Below are 16,995 nucleotides of genomic sequence, written 5' to 3' on the forward strand. Positions count from 1 at the left end.
ATCACCTCCTCTAATTCAACATTTTCAAATAGTCTCTTGAAACACGCCAGCAGATTTTTTTTTTTTTTGTCTTTTTAGGAAATTATTATTGTGGATAGAGATCATGAGCTTCAAACAGAAGGACCTTTAATTGCTCATACAGAGATTCAAGACTGGCATTTACATGCACAAAAAATATTTGGAGTTGGCAAATGCCAGCTTGTACAGCTCCTTCTGAACACCAAGCCAAAGCAGCAGAGTCTGTATCCTATGTATATACATACTGCAGAGCTGTAGTTTTTTATGAGAATCATCAGTACATGGTGTACCAGGTTTTCTTTCTTTTTTGAGACCTTCTTTCTGTGGTTTTGGTGTTTAACAGTTTAAAGAGATAGTCACGTTGGTAGGATTCTGCTCTCGCACAGTACAGAGGTATGAGCTCCATCACAGGTAGGAAGGCTATCCCTTCAGAGTGATGGTGGCATTCACTCCTTTCAGGAGAAAGGAAAATATTAACGGAGAAGGCTGATAATATTCACCCAAGCCTGGTTTGAAAGGAATAAGAAGCTTCTTTAGTGCAGATTATTTCCATTCAGTTTTACATGCCTTTCAGAGATGACATCAATACAAATAAACACAGTTTTTACTCCTCCTTTCTCTTTCTCTATCATTTTCCAGAGACCAGGAACAACAACAGTTTAGTCTCAAAGTATCATCCAGACTTTTGGATAGATGGCAAGTGGAGATGCTGTGCTCAGACAGAGAAGATGGCAGTTGGCTGTATAGAGTATGACCCCACCAGAAATGGTATGGGAATTTTTAAGACCATCCTGACCTTGAAAATATGTATTCCTAAGAAAAAGTAAAGGATTAAATCTACCTTGTACAGAACATCAAAGAATACCATGTTATATCTGCAGCAAGAGATCTTGCTGGCTTCCTGGGACATTCTTTATTCTGGCTTGTCTTTCACTATGTATGATACTCTTTGTTGTGAATTAACATTTTCCTCTGTGGGATGTTTCATGCTGTCTCAGGAATGAGATTGAAAACTAGGAACTTGATCAGCTGTGGTCTGTCAATAAGCTGTTAACAACTTTCTTAAGATATACAGATTCATCCCTGTGTGTCCTATTTTGTCCTAATCATATTTCCTCTGTACTTTCAATGACCAAGTGTAATCTTTACTTTGTCTACTAAAAAAGCCTGTAGGTACTGGCAGATAGGGATGTCAATCTTTCTTTACCCAGGACTTTTTCCCTTGTGTTGGCATGATTCCTTATGTAATATGTACATCAGTTTCAAACACACTGTGTGGCTGAGAGTCACTTGTGTAGGTGCAGGCTGCTGGTACATCTTACTCTAAAAGTCCAAGGCTATTCACTATTTCTGTATGGTTTTGTCCAGATCTGTTTCAAATTACCTTTCTTGATTTCATTTCAGCCTCAAAGAAGCCACTTCCTCCCACTCCTGAAGATAACTGGGTGAGTGCAGTGAGGCACGATAAGCTGTCCTTGGTGTCCTGTGTGCTTAAGTAGGTGAAAATATGTTCATTAATGTTCATCATGGTGCAGTGACCTAGAATATCACCCATGATAATATTCCCTGGGATTTTCTCTTGCCTTTTCCTTTTTTTCTCTCTTTTTCTTCCTGTAAGTTATAAATCAGCAGCATCCCACTGCAGCTAGATTCAGTCCTGCAAAGACAGCTTGGTTTTACAAATAGCTTTCCAATGGTGAGGGAAGCTTCAATGGTTGTTGGTTTTTTTTGTTTGTTTGTTTGTTTTTCAAACTATAGAAAGGGAAACTGGGAAAGGGGGTGGATATGAGAATAGTATTCATATCTGCAAAAGCTGCTGTGGAGAGGAACAGAGTAAATCATTTTGCAAACCCACTTGTGGATTTGGACAAAATCTCATAGGCTTACACAATAAGAAGTGAGAAGTAGGGTCAACCTAAGTCCATCTAGGGAGGTCCTGAAGATTTTATCACTGGAGGCTTTTGATTGGAGTTTAGGAAACATCTGTGACAAACAGATCAGACAGAGGTAATCCTGCCCTGAGCTTCAGAGAAGGAGTAGTTAACTATTTTCTGTGCAAGTGATTTTTTTTTTATGAACTTCACATTATAGAAAACCTCATATTGCTCATGTACCCCACCATGCAGCTGGGGTGCCTTCCTAGCTTTGAGGATTTTGAACCCAGCAGACCGTGTATAGCACACACCAGTGCTGCCAGGGCAATATCATTTTAGACAGCATGCCATTGATGTTTATGAATATGAATATGATGAGCCTTTTTCCTAATTTGTGCAGAAATTGTTGCTAGACACAAAGGAAGCCTTAGTCATGGCCATATACGACTATGAAGCCCAGAACCCGCAGGAGCTGACGTTACAATACAATGAGGAATATTATGTGATTGACAGCTCTGAGGAACATTGGTGGCTGATTCAAGATAAGAACGGGTAATTCCCTTTTCCACAGCCAATTTACAAATCCTTTCTAAATCCAAGTTTTTCATCCATTAACATACATGCTGGCCTCTAGTGTAACTTTCATGAAGTATCTTCTGATATGTAGAAGAAAGAGCAATGGAAGGCTTCTTGCCTTTAATGCTGCTTGTATCCAGGCAGCTGAAGAAAATGGATCCAAAAGTTAATTTTTTGAAGTGCAGTCTAGTTCAGACTGATACTTGCTGTCGAACGTGGAGAAAAAAAAATGTGAAAACTGGAATGCACAGAGCATATTTGTGTGTTCCCTTTGGGGATAACTAACACAAAAAAGAAATTATAGGATCCTGAATGTGAACAGTGATGGAGTCTGTGCATTACTTCTCTTTAATCTCCCCTTGTTTAACCAGTCTGGGGAGGATATCAGTTGTTTCCTTTTCCCAGTAACCCTGCTAAATACATAAAAAACAGCATTTATGTCATGCAAAGAGCAAGACTTCTGGCAGGCAAATCTTTCAGGGCTGACTCCCACAGATGTAGAGAAAATCCTGTCTGTCTAGCACGCTCATGCTGTGTCGCATTTTAACAGGCATGAAGGCTATGTGCCAAGTAGCTACCTGGCAGAAAAATCACCTGAGAATCTGCAAATATATGAGTAAGTTGTGCCTACGTTTGTCTTGTACCTCTAAGCACCCTGCATTTGTTATAGAAGCTACAAACCCCACGTCCCCACCCCGCAATCTGTGCTGGTGCTAGTGCTGGGGCTAGCACAGAGGCTTTTTGGCAAGAACTTTAATAGCCTAGAAGTGCTGACTCGGAGTCCTTTGATGTTTTCAGATGGTACAATAAGAACATCAGCAGAAGCAAAGCAGAAATGCTCCTCAAGGATGAGGTAAGCCCGTGTTACGTGCAGGTCAGATGGGCAGTAATAATTAATTAATGACAACTGAGGAGCGAGGTATGGGACCAGCAGGGATCCGCAGCAGCCGGGTGTGGGCAGCGACCTGTGTCACCCTCCTCCAGGGAAGGAGAGGGTGATGGAAAACACCGTTTCAGAACACCGTGTCAGCTGAAAACTGTGATTTTAGCTTATTGTTTCTGTCTCTGCAGGAGGCTGAAAATGCCAGTAATTCTCAGAAAATCTAACTGGTCTCGTGCTGAAGTATTTTGGGTGAAAGCCAAAAGTATAGGTTGGCGTTTTGTTTAGTTCTGTCTGTGTGTGCGTGCGTGTGAGCATGCATCTTTAATTTTTCAGTAGAGACAGAGTTTTCCACCGAAAATTGTCATGAAAATAAAAAGTATGACCTGCTTGTTCAAATTTTCCACACAAATTCAACCTCAGTTTTTAAATTAGCTCTTTCACTAACAGGAGACTCAAGTAAGATCCTGGATGATAGTATTTTATGAAAATAAAAGCTTTTCTATGCAGTTTAAAAAATCTTTTATCTCCTATATACTCCTATAGGACGTATCCACACATGGTTTAGTGAGCTCATTTTTCCTTTGGGTCCTACCAGAACAGCTTTTCTGTGGCAGCTCTCACCAAGAGAACCAGAAGACCTCTGATTCAAAGCCTCCCAACCCTCACAAGTCCCTCAAAAAATGCGGCCAAGCACACGAGTGATCATCGGCCAGCCTTGCTGTCAAGTGAGAGGGAAGGGCAAGAATGGAGCTTAAAGCATCTCAGGCAGGATGCTGCCTCCAGCACTTGTCTACCTGTGCAAGCAAGGAGGCTGAGGCAAGGCGCACTTGGTGGATCAGCTTTGCACCACATGTTGTGAGTGGTCTTTGTCTGATAAAGCTGATAAAGCTTCTCCCAGCTTTATCAGACAAAAGACATTCACGGCTTGCTGTGTGTCTTCTACCAATATTAGCACAGTGCTGAAATGAAGGAAGTCTGGTTTTAGGTAGATATTTTTATAGATACAGAAATAGATAGAGGGCACATACAAATGGAGGAACTCTACCAGGTAAAACAAAGCAAAACTAATCCAGCAGTTGGGATGCCAGACAAAAAGTATCTTTATGTGCAAACAGAAGAAAACCACGTTTTTTATTATCAGTGTATAGAGCACCACAGCACGTTACATCCAAAATGTTATGTTAAATCTTCTCCTCTGCCATCTGATCCATCACTGCTTGGCCCTGCCCAATCATGGCCTAGGACACATTTCAGCATTCAGATGAGTAGAAGACAATTACAGTGAAAAATTAAAATGGAAAATAGTTTTTTGAGTGCCAGAGTGGAGGAAGCTTGCTTTTCTAAGCATTTATATTTAGATACTGGATGACCAGGGTACCTGAGAAAGCACGGGATCTTGTCCAAGTTTTTCCCAGTTCTGGGAAATTGGTAAATTATCTTTCCTACACTCCCGTATGGATTCTCTGGTGTTGAATAAATCGCACCTTTGTTCTGTAGTTTCTCTCCCTGTGGATAGCACTCAGAGGGGTTTGTGTTTCCACTCGGCTGCCCATTTTCATTGAACTTGCATGAAATTAATATCGCCACTGTTCTGCTAGATAAGGTTGAAAGCCATCAATGGGTTCAAAATTTCTAGAGGAGAGGCTTGGAGGGACAGAGAGACATGCACTCACATGTATCCACCCCCACACATACTAAGCATGATCTGATCACACAATTCTCATTTCCTCAGGAAACTAAGCTAAAAATATGTAGCACCCAAGAAAGACCAACTGAGTGTACCTGCAGGCCCTGGGCAGACACCAGAGCAGTGCATGGAACAGCAACCTCCATCGGTTGGCTGATGGCTCATTTTTTTCCTACATATTTAGCACATCCTCATGTCTGAGCAGTAGAGAGGGCTGAAACAAGCAGAGCTTCCCCCCGGCCCACTTCTTTTTTCCATGATGTCTCTAACCAGTTTTCTCTCCTTTGCTCTTCTTACAGGGTAGGGAAGGTGCCTTCATGGTGAGAGACTCGAGGCAGCCTGGCATGTACACAGTCTCTGTTTTCACCAAAGCATTAAGGTACGGCTGAGCTAAGCAGCTTTTCACATCAATTACATCAATGAAATGGCTTCTGAGAGTGTAATCTCTGTAGTTGTTTTGGCATTATAAAGAGAGAGCAGAAGGCTCATGAAAATGATAGAGAAAAACGCTTCCAAAAAAGGCAGAAGAGTTAGCTGCCTTTTGCAAAACAAAGGGTATTAAAGGCTCCACTTCTCCCTGCATCTAAATAACTGCCTATAAATAGCCCCTTAAACATCACCAGGGTTGTAATTTTGTTGAATTGCCATCCCAACTGAACTGTCTGTAGGATCAAGATAGACTCATTTGAGGTGGAAAATACAAGACTAGTGAAAGGGTTTCTGTCATGGGGCAGAAAGTTTTGTTTCAGAAAGAAGAGGCAGAGAAACTTGGTACTCAACCTGCTCTTATCAGGAAACCTCAGCCTTTCTAGAGATGAGACCATCTACGAGTTACAGGGAGAACATACAAGCACACAGCTTTGTTAGCAATTGCAGCTCACTCCTTGCTCCTCTCCCATTCCTTCTTCGTAAGGAAGGTTCTTTTTACTTGCTCTCTCCTCTTCCATCTATACCCCAAATTCCTGTCTTTTTGTTGCGACCTGTTTTTTCTCAAAGAAAAACTGATCTTTTTCAGCACGGATAACAATCCTGTTATAAAACATTATCACATCAACGAAACAACAGACTTTCCCAAGCGATATTATTTGGCAGAAAAGCATGTGTTTGACTGCATCCCTGAACTCATCAACTATCACCAGCACAATGCAGGAGGTGAGTGAAGGCTGAGGCCAGCCAGGGAAGTTGTTCTACCATGCAGCCAGGTAACTGTTTTGAATGAAGGAAGTCTCTCAAGACCTCCATCCTTACAGTGAAATGTTATCTTGGCACTTGGATGTCAGTAAAAACATCACCTTGACTCAGCTTTCAGCATTACATCTTCATTTTGGTGGTCCTTCTAAGGCTGAGGATGACCAACACAGATGTTGTATGTTATACTGATATACCACAGAGAGCCCTTTCATTCTCTGGAGTCCATGGGAGTGTGTCAGCACTGCCAGAACAAGCTACCTGCTTGAGTTACACTGCAGCGCCTTCTTGCTCAGGAGGTGATAGAGCCCTGGGCCTTGACTTGACACAAAGTCAGGGACGTGGCCAGGATCCATAGCCAAACGTGGGAGGCATCAAAGACTCCTGCCCCTACAGCTCAGGTGTACCAAGGGAAACCCTGGCTTCAAATATACCTACAAATCAAAGGTATTCTTTAGAACTCCTTCAGAGTTAATACAAATTCATATTTGCTGACAGAGCAAAAATGGTAAGTAAATTGAAACTGCTCAGAACTGGCTTCCTTTGAGCAGGCAGGAAATCACACTCTGAATAGAGGTTCAGCTGCCCTCAAGTGGAGCTGAGAACTCAGTACAATAAATCTGCTTCCAGTGTACAGACTCCTTTCTGGGAGGGAGCCACACTTCCCATGACTGTGACAATAACTGGATCCTACCTTTTCCTCTGTTATACAGGCCTTGTCACTCGTTTGCGATATGCAGTCTCTTCTTGGAGGAAAAAGGCCCCAATCACCGCAGGTCTGAGCTATGGTATGGAGCTACTGTCTTGACCATTTGGGAATCCCATTCCTCCCTCATTAGCTGGGTGATCCTGAACATCCCCATTGATACTGATGAATACTTGTGTGACTATCACAACAACAAATAGCTTTCTTCAGATCTTTACATTGCCTATGTTTTCATCCTTGTCATTACCATTGGTGGCCAAATGATCTGATCCTGCAAAGTCAATGTCTTGAGGAAGGTGCTGAGGACCCCAGGGTCTCACTAAAGTCAACATTAGGTACTGAAATTAATGCTGAACAAAGGTGATGGGAGCAGGAGCATAGCATAACTTGACAAAAGCTGAGTCCCTCCCGAAAGATGCCTCCATCTGACTACAGAATTTTACTGGTATTGTTTTTATTGTAATTCCTGTAGACATCACAGAAACTCAAAAACATATTGTTCTTAGTAGTGCACGTATGCACAGTAGATACAATACTCCCTGAAGAACTGGATAGACAAGAAAAATAGGAGAAGAAAAGGAATGTTGTTATTCCTAGTCTTGAACATGAACTGCAACATGGACTAGTCAAATGAGATACCAAAGGGCAGACAGATAATTTGAGGGAGAGCTAGAAACTCTCACTCAGAGTCCTGTCTTAATGTTTAATCCACAAAAGCTTTTTCTTTGACATTTTAACATTAGATCCTTACTCTTTCTTCTTCACAATCAACAGGAAAATTGGTCATTAATCCCTCAGAGCTCACCCGTGTACAGGAAATTGGCAGTGGTCAGTTTGGGGTGGTTTACCTTGGCTACTGGCTGGAGAAAACAAAAGTAGCCATAAAGACCATTCGTGAAGGAGCAATGTCTGAAGAGGATTTTATTGAGGAAGCTAAAGTATTGATGTAAGTAGTAGTTTGACTGGATGATTTTCCATGCAGAAATGTCCTTTGTTAACCACTACCTTTGAAACTGGATTATATTTAATGCAAAACCAGCTTGAAGTTAGATTTGTACATATTTTCTCTTTTCTGCATTCATAGTTCATAGTTGGACTTTGCAGAGTGCAACAGAGTGACAAAAGCGGGTTGTTTATAACAATTTCCGTAAGGACAGATGGGACTGAGCATATTTCAGCCTCTTTTTCCACCTTCCCTCATTGTCCACAGGAAGCTGTCTCATTCCAAACTAGTCCAGCTTTATGGCGTGTGCTTTGAGAACACTCCCATATGCCTGGTGTTTGAGTTCATGGAGCACGGTTGCTTGTCTGACTACCTCAGGAGCCAGCGGGGCACTTTTTCTAAAGAAACCCTTCTGGGGATGTGCCAAGATGTGTGCGAAGGAATGGCTTATCTGGAAGAAAATTCTGTTATCCACAGAGACCTGGTATGTTGCTCCCTGACAGACATTTTCTCCACTCCAGCTGGCCTTGTTCCCTTCCTTAATTTCAGCTTTCATTTTATTTTATTTTCAATAGCTTCAATTACATAGTGGACAATCGAGCTGCCTCATTCACTGCTGCCATTTTGCTAGGGAGCAGGGACTGTGGGTGGCTGTGGATAATCAGAGTCTGTCTCTGCCCCTTCTGGGCAGCAAAGGCAAGCTGGTCAGACTGATGGCTGACCGTGGTCCTGGCAACAGGAGCATGCAGGCTGTAAAACGTGCAGAAAGCATTAGGACTTCAAGTTCTCACCTTTTTTGTATGGTAGGATGTCACTTTGATTCTCCTATTTTTAAGCACTGTCTGCTGTACTGGGCTAAAAGCAGCTAAGTGTCTGTGACAGCCTTTCAGCGCTGACCTTCTGCCTTTGCACCTTCTTTTCTTGCAGGCTGCTCGGAACTGTCTGGTGGGGGAATCCCAAGTGGTCAAAGTGTCTGACTTTGGGATGTCGAGGTAACGCCACCAGGGCTGCACATGGGGGGCTGGCAGGGGGCAGGGGGGTTGCTCAGCATGCTCCCTTCTTTTTCTTTTCCAGGATTGTCCTTGATGATCAGTACACCAGCTCCACGGGCACCAAGTTTCCAGTCAAATGGTCTGCCCCGGAGGTTTTCTCCTACAGCAACTACAGCACCAAATCAGACGTTTGGTCATTTGGTAAGAACCTCTCATCAGAATGGAAATGCACTGAATAAACACCAGCTCAGAAAAAAACAGGGGCTCAGTGCTCAAGTAAAATGCCCTAAACAGTGCATCTTCTGAGTCCCAATGGTGTTTTGCCTGAAAAGCAGCTTAGAAAAGCAAGCCCAAATCAGTGAAGTGAAAGGAAAGAATAGTAAACTGCCTAGACACTTTGACACACCTCAGATACTTCCAATTTTATGTATTATACCTGTACAATGTGATACAATACCAAACAACAATCTCTATTTCATGATGCCATAGAATAAGTGACCAAGAAAATGTTGGAGAGTCACTGACAAGGTTTATAAGGAAGAGAAAGGAAAGAGATTTAGGGACTCCACCTCTCTGCATGTCAGTCCTGGGCACTCAAGCTTCACTCAAACCCTCCGCTTTACAAAGTTTGCTTTGCTGACTCCGTTTGCTTTATGCTGATCTGAAAATATTATTTCAGTGCTGACATTTTCTCACCTAATGTCCTGCTCCCTGATGCATTGTTTTACGATTTGCATCTGTTCTTTGGTCTCCCTTCTGGACTCTGATAGATAAGAAAGCTGTTGTATATTTTTTCCTCAAAATCATTGGCACTGGAGATAACAAAGGCTATTCCCTGGCCTGTTGATCTGGCACTCTGATGTATCTGGCCCATCTCCAGCTAACATGCAAATAATGGCAGTGCGGAATGAAGTGGTGCAGTGTGCGGCGCACAGCACACAGTCAATGGGGTGCCACTCAGCTCTGGGCCTCGCAGTAAATAATGCAGGATTATAACCTTTGCTAGTCTGTGCTCGTGAATTCTGTGCTTCCCTCTCCCTTTACTGGGCTCTGCTGTGCAGTTCGTGCTGGGTGAGGCCGTGCCTTCCCGGGGGGGGGCTGTGAGCAGTGTGGTGAGAGCTGGGTGCTCAGACCCACGCAGCTCCTTCGAGAACCCAACCCAGAGATGCTTCCATTCCTCTTTGGTGTCCCCTGGCATGTGGAGGAGGCTGTCAGCACTTTCCACATAATAACAAGGGGCAAGACTGCCAGCGGAGCTAGCTCTGACACCTCACAGCAAAGTGGCAGTGACGTGGGAAGAGATGCTGCCTCGGTAAGGACGTTCTTCTGCTTCACAAATCAGAAACTGCTGAGCGGTAATTTACATTTAGGGCCCCTGTAAGAGCCAGATGCCTCCAAAAAGTGTGTTCAGCTTGATTTACAGTCCAGCCAAGCTGGGTGAAGATGGCTCACGCCAGTTTCAGGGCTGAATGAAATAGTTGTGAGCTTTGTTTGCACCGGTCAGTCCTCCTTAGTGAGATCTGCAGGCGCCAGTGCTACACATTGCTGGCATTTTTACCTGCCCCTCCAGTGGCATTGCACAAGAGGATTCCTGTTTCATCTCATGGTCTCATGACTGTGAGATGCTTTCTGCTCCATTGCAGTGTGTTCACCTCTTCTGCCAGGCCTGAAGTCCTGCTGTGCTCAGGAGAACAAAATGGGTGTGAGGAATTCCCAGTGCCCAGAATCTGCACCCTGGGGGAGTACAGCTGCTTGGCTTAGTGTTCAGCAGAGCCAGTGTCACTGGTGGGGAGCTGCAATCTCATTGCATCTTCGTATTTGAATAATTAGAAGCTGGAAAGCGGGCATTCCCTAGCAAAGTTGACTGGGGAGCTACACAACTATATTTCAGACCTGTCTATCTGTCTGTTTTCTTACACAGCGTGATCATGGCTTACCAAGACAGTCATATTAGGTGAATGAAGGAATTAAACCTAATAATAACACAAGTAACTTGCATTCATTCCATCTGCCGACCCTCTCTCATCTGATGGGCAACTGCAATGCATTCCACCACCATTTTGTCAGTCTGTCTGTCTTCCACTACACTAGAAAAACATGAGTTTCTGCACTGCTCTGAACAGTAATCATAGGAAATTATTTCAGTGTTTAGGGAAAGGGAAAATATGTGCTGCAATCCTTTGACATTCCACCATGATTGCACATCCACAGCTGCGTTAGGGCGTGATTTTTCAGATGCATGCTCAGAATCTGGGTGAGAATGCTTTTTCAAGTAACAGACACCAACACTGACCTGCAAAGAGCAGGTGGAAGGGTGCTGTGGGTCTGCTGAAGATGTTACCTGCTTCTTTGTGATTGTTCTCATTTGTTTGGTTTAGGAGTGCTGATGTGGGAGGTCTTCAGTGAAGGTAAAATGCCCTACGAGAACCGCACCAATGGAGAAGTGGTGGAAGAAATCAATGCAGGATTTCGGCTCTACAAACCCAAGCTGGCCTCCAAGGCTATTTATGAGGTCATGAGCCACTGCTGGAGCATGGTTAGTATTTCACTGGGAGAGCCCGAGTTCTCACCAGCAAGAGCTCTCTCCCCGTTAGTGTTTAGGAGATGCTCACATGCTAACACAGGATCAAATCCTGGACGTGAGGTACTTTGTATCTTTCATCTGTGTTAGCAATCTGAGTTAAACCCTGGACTCTTTGGTTTTTATTTAAGCTGCTATCTCTATAGAATGTGTTGACTCAACTGAGAAGTCTATGTAGCACACTTCAGTTAATTCAGCAGTTTGCTTCCTAAGAAAGCTACGTATCAGTGAAGCTCAGTTTTAATACGGATGGTAAAAATGACAGCCAACCCATTACAAGGTCTTAGTGTCCTCTAGGGAAAATTCACTGCTAGTAGAAAAGAAACATTGCACAGAAGGAACCTCATTCTTCCATTGGCATTTTCTCTGTAAGAATGGATTTTATTTCTGTAAAAGCTCAGTTTTGTCACAAAGTTTTCCTTTCTAACCTCACCATTCCTCTCAAGCTGACATTAATGTTCTCCCTCTCTCTCCCCTGCTCAGAGGAAAGAAGACCGCCCATCCTTTTCTCTTCTGCTCTATCAGCTGAGTGAAATCTCTGAGTGTGATCTGTAATCATGGCACTGGCCGCTAAGTGAAGCTGAGAGTCCTGAGAGGGCAGATGGCTGGATTTTCCCCACACGAGCATTAACAGGAATCCTCTCACCATAGACACTTGTCGTATGCCTGGGGAGAAGGAGAGGGCAGAGGCCAGTACTTCCAGACAGACAAGATATCCTCAGGTCTTCCAGAGCACAGGCACAGGCTATGGACCGGCCAGGAAAGTGGTTTGCATCTTACAAGCAGAACCAGCAATTGAGCACAGATTCCTGCGCCACACAATCCAGCAAGTGTATTTCTCATGAAGATACAGCCTCAAAAGTAAGAGATCTGGCATTGCTATTCCAGTTCTGTGAACTCCCAAATTAAGGTCTTCCCTGAGGAAGAAGAAAAATCAAAACAAAACAAAACAAAAAACAACCATCTTTGGCTGAGGAGGAACATTTAGACATTTCCATGGCTCTCTAATTCAGAGTGGGCTGGACCTGAAAGCTGTGAACAGGAATAAACCTGGGACACAAGGGAACAAGCTGGATTTAGTGTCTGCATTTTTGATGCTGATATTTCAAGGTGGTTTTGTTCTCCCTTTACATGATCTTCTCTGAAACTGTGGCTTAACAAAAACAGGACTGTGGTATCCCATAAGCTGAAGAGGTGTCTGCATGTTCACCCAAGTTTGTAAGGGAGGAAGAAAAAAAAAGCAGTGTGCTGAAGAGTCTTGAAATTCTCTCAAATTTGTGTAGTGAGTGGGAAAATGGGACTCTCAGATGGGGAAAAAAAGTCAAAGCTGAAAGTTTGTATCCATTTTTTCTTCAGTCTTTCTACATCAGAAAAGAGACCACCAATTTCTTTGAACCACATATGGAGGACTCAGCAGGGCAGAGTGCTGGGTGTCTCTAGCCCAGGAGAAGACAGGATCCCACGATCTGACTGCCTGTGAGAGGCACAGGAACCTACTCCAGAACCAGTGTGTTCGGAGGGAAGGAGCCGGAGGGCGCTGGAAGGGTAGCCCTGAGGAGGAAACATGCAGAGTGTGTGATCAGTGCACCAACGATAATGAGAAGTTTTCGCTTACTTCAAAGAGCAACTGAATCATCACAAGTAGAGAGTTTTCCATCTCTTCTCTGAACAAACCGGTGAATCCTCTAGGGACTGATCAAAGAAAGAAAGGCTTATGCAAACGGACTGCCTGGGTACTTCTCGATGAGTTCCACATTATGTGGTGACAGCGCGGGTACTTCAATTAAAATCTACCTTTTCTCTGCAAGACAGACACTGATTTGACATAACCAACCTCCAAAACAGAAGCATGCGTGTTAGTGTCCTGTAGAATTTGTAAGATCAGGATTTCTGCTAAGCATTAACAATAACTAGGGAAGCCAAGAGGCCTCACAGATGCTATGTGCATATATTCAATATGTATTTTGGATGTTCCTGTGTTTGGGCAAGCTAGGACATGGGTAAACCTTATGTGACAACAGTTTACAAAAAGTCTGAGGTGCAAACTTCCAGCAGCAATTTCTCATGTCGTTACAGAAGTCAAGATCAAAGATGTTTGCCAACAAAAATGGAACAAGGAAATACTGTAATCCTATGATCTCACATATCCTGTGTCAAACTATTTCTTCATAGAAGGAGGTTAAATTTTTGGTACTTTTAGGACCTATGGTTCTAGGGTAGCTTTTAGGAGCCAGAATCTTTTCAGGTTTATGGATACAAGCAAGATATGATTCCTGCCCTATGCATCTTCCCCCTTTGCTTTGTTTCCATGTTATTTTCCTTCTACAAGTATAACCCAGAGTGACTCTCCCAAGCAAGGAGAATCCTAACATTCAGACCAGAGGTTGTCAATCCAAACCAGGGTCAGAGTGCTACCTTCAGGTCAGGACTGCTGCCAAAATCCCTCAGCAGTCTACATGTGGAATATGAACATATACAAAACAGATTTTGATTTCTTGCCTATAGTGAATTTAAGCTAAATTTCTCATTGTCCCTCTCACCCTTTTAGTCTGAATTAGCCTGTTGTCACGTTCCCATGGTGCTAACTTTGGTGTTTAAACGATTAAATTCTCAGTAGCCCTACGCATGTTGAAGTGTACATCTACAGCTAAGTTTGAGGCCAGCTGGCCATAACCCCACTCTCTCCCCCACCCCACTTAGAGGAGCCATACAACCGCAGGATGCTCTGAAACGGTTCTTCCCTGGACACAAACACCCAGCCCATGGCAGGGGTATCCACAGGCTCACAAAGCCCAGCTTCTGGCTTGCTGCCCTTTCCATCCAGGGAGCAACCAGGGATCTGTCAAGACTGAGGAAGTTGCTATTATGTAGCAGCAGTATTGCTCTTCTAAGAAATGCTTTGGAGGCCATATTTATGTTTGATGAAATAAATGTAATATTTATTAGCTAGGGAGCATTGCACAAAATAATATTGTAATGTCTTACGTTTGGTCTTCTTTAGCAGAAATTTCTATGTACACAATATATATTTTTACAAATAATAAAAATACTTTGTCCCAACTGTGGCTTTCACTATATGTCAGCAAAAATGCAAAAAAACACCCTTATGCTTTCATAATCACACACCCTGCCCTTTCATGAAATCCTCCCCACCAAGAAACAAACAGGCTTCTTCTGGCTTTCTGCAATGTCTTCTGTTCCCGGAGCTACGGCCGTGTTCTGGGGTTACGTTACGTGCTGGCTTGGAAAGTATTAGGAAGCCGTGTCCTGGTCCCACTGCTCTGTCCCAGCACGTTCCCAGCCTGCTGCTATGGTGAGCACTGGCACAAGGCTGGTGGGCCTGCCCCCACTGCCAGTCCTCCCATCCTGCAGTGATCTGCACGATAAACGCAAAGCTCGTTCCCTTATTCTGTAATCTAAGACAGCACAGAGCAGAAAATTAAAATAGTGTCACAACATTTGTCGAATTCCCATCACCCTGAGCCTGGCTGATAACAGGAGCAGGTTAAACTGTACAAAAACAAAAAAGAAAGAGTCTACAGCAGTTTTTACTGCCACAGGTTTCTTGAACTGACCTTGTTTCACCCACGGCCTCAGAGCAATATTAGCTGTGAAATCTCCCAGATCTGCAATAATAATGTCCACTTACTGATTTTTTCTGACAAGCAATAAATTGTCAAAAGAGGAATGATGGCTACAAAATGTTCCAGTTAAAGGTGAGATAGAAGAAATGCCACAGAGGAGAATGAGAAGAGCCTACACAGAGAGATGCAGATTTGTTCAGGTATACTCCTGTCTGCTAAAACAAAGACTGATTCTAAGACTGCCGTACTGCTTTGTGGTTTGCAGACCCCAGTGCCTTCACCCATTGCATTCTTTCAACTGATAGCAGCAGATTTAAGGCGTACACCTGGCATCCAAGCTTCCCCGTGGAGCCAACATGTCCCCGTGGGGAGCCTGAGCTCCACGGCAAGCTCAGCCCCAAGCTAGCCTGGACTACAGAGCCACAGCCTCTAAGGAATCGGTAGCGGTCACCCTAACGCAGGAAGGGCCAGATGGCAACCTGCTTGTAGCACAGGCTGATGCTTAGGGAAGGGACACTGCCAAGGCCGCCAAGGAAATGTATCTAGACATAAACCTGGACTTCCAGCAGTCTTGCTTATCCACCAATGTCCTTCAACCAGCAGCAGCAGCAGAAGCTGAGAGGGCTGACAAAAAATGAATGAAGGCCCCATCCAGGGTTTGCATCAGTTACGGCGAGGAGCTGCTGCTCTGCAGGTTGTAAGAGGTCCAGTTTGGATTTCACGCTGCATCTGAAGAGCCGTATCGAAGCCTTACAAAGCAGCGTGGGCAGAAGGACTGGAAACTTGTCCCCGAAGAAACGCCAGATGCCAAAAACGCCAAAAGGAAGCTCTTTGGCATGCAGTGCTGGCTCAGAAAAAGCTCGCAGCTCGGAGCAAAGGCATCGCCTCCTGCCTTCCACCCCTTGCACGCCCAGCCACCCAAGGCTCTGCGTGCATTTTAAGCACAAACCTTTCACCACCACCCCGGCTCAAACCTCCGGGCGGTACCTCGGGGCGGCGGCACCCCCGGCACCCAGCCAGGGGGCCCTGCCTCCCCGGGACCCCCGGCAGCCCCTTCCCCTCCCTACCGCTGCCCCCCCCCAGCGGAGGGGCGCGCAGCCCCCGGGTACCCCCCGGGCACCCCCGCGCACCCCCCGGGCTCCCCCCGCGCACCCCCCTTGCAGCCCGGGGGGGGAGGAGCCGCTCTCCCCGCTCCAGCCCCTTCCCTCGCCGGGGGCCGGGGCTCCCCCCGCCGCCGTGCGGAGGGGCCGGCGGAGAGCCGCGGAAGTGCACTTGCTGCAGCCATTTCCTGCTCTTTGTGCGGGCGGCACGGAGCATCCCGGCGAGCTGCGCCCCCCCCCCTCCCCACCCCTCACCTTGCCCCTTACCCTTCCCTAATCCCCCAGGACCCCCCCTTTGGTCCTTCCCCCCCCCCCCCCCCTCCGAGCGCCAGGTGAGCGGGGCGGGGGTGGGAGCGCTGCGCTGCGCGGGGGCTGCGCGGGGGTTGCGCCGCCGCATCCCTGCAGCTCCGCGGCCCCCGGTCGGGATGGGTTTGGGGATTTTCTTTTTTTGGGGGGGTGTCGCGATGGGGGTGCCAGCCGGCGGGGCAGGTGCTGCCCTCCCCCCCCCCCCCTTTAGGGTGGGAGGCCCTGGCGGGCCGGGATGTGCGAGGATGTATCCCATAATGCTCCGTGCTACCTGCGGCAGGCAGCCCCCCCGCCGTCCTGACGGGCAAGGCGCCGGAGGTGGGGGGGGGGGGGGAGGGGATGACAAAAATCCCCTTCGCCCCTTCTAGGATGGGGGGGGGGAAAGCGCCGAGCCCCCGGCCCGGTGGGCGCTGCAGGCCCCGCGGTGATGGCAGCGCTCCCCGCAGCCCGGTGGCGGCGATGCTGCCCCCACCCCGGGCGGGGGGGGAGGGAAAGGGGGGGAAAAAGGCGATGGAGGGGGGCTGCGGGGCCGGGGGCGGGAGCTGGCCCTAGGGGGG

At 45.9% G+C, this 16,995-nt stretch overlaps 2 protein-coding genes across 3 annotated transcripts in view; both read left to right on the plus strand.

Annotated features, from left to right (window-relative positions):
* The window catches only part of ITK (IL2 inducible T cell kinase), a 30,748-nt gene extending 15,792 nt beyond the window's left edge, over positions 1-14,956 (plus strand). The window contains exons 4-17 of the mRNA XM_040573290.1: positions 658-786; positions 1,423-1,463; positions 2,293-2,444; positions 3,019-3,084; positions 3,267-3,321; positions 5,338-5,417; positions 6,054-6,190; positions 6,940-7,014; positions 7,707-7,878; positions 8,143-8,359; positions 8,803-8,867; positions 8,950-9,068; positions 11,246-11,403; positions 11,932-14,956. Coding sequence (XP_040429224.1) covers positions 658-786; positions 1,423-1,463; positions 2,293-2,444; positions 3,019-3,084; positions 3,267-3,321; positions 5,338-5,417; positions 6,054-6,190; positions 6,940-7,014; positions 7,707-7,878; positions 8,143-8,359; positions 8,803-8,867; positions 8,950-9,068; positions 11,246-11,403; positions 11,932-12,003 — 1,538 coding nt within the window. The 3' untranslated portion in view covers positions 12,004-14,956. The remainder of the gene's footprint in view (positions 1-657; positions 787-1,422; positions 1,464-2,292; positions 2,445-3,018; positions 3,085-3,266; positions 3,322-5,337; positions 5,418-6,053; positions 6,191-6,939; positions 7,015-7,706; positions 7,879-8,142; positions 8,360-8,802; positions 8,868-8,949; positions 9,069-11,245; positions 11,404-11,931) is intronic.
* Positions 14,957-16,267: 1,311 nt separating this feature from the next.
* The window catches only part of CYFIP2 (cytoplasmic FMR1 interacting protein 2), a 53,274-nt gene continuing 52,546 nt past the window's right edge, over positions 16,268-16,995 (plus strand). The window contains exon 1 of one of the 2 annotated variants that reach the window (XM_040574022.1): positions 16,268-16,464. The gene's annotated coding sequence lies outside the window, so the exon portion shown is untranslated. The remainder of the gene's footprint in view (positions 16,465-16,995) is intronic. The other variant, XM_040574023.1, reaches the window with a different exon arrangement.

Source organism: Cygnus olor, chromosome 14 (genome assembly GCF_009769625.2).
Source record: "Cygnus olor isolate bCygOlo1 chromosome 14, bCygOlo1.pri.v2, whole genome shotgun sequence".
Taxonomy (NCBI): domain Eukaryota; kingdom Metazoa; phylum Chordata; class Aves; order Anseriformes; family Anatidae; genus Cygnus; species Cygnus olor.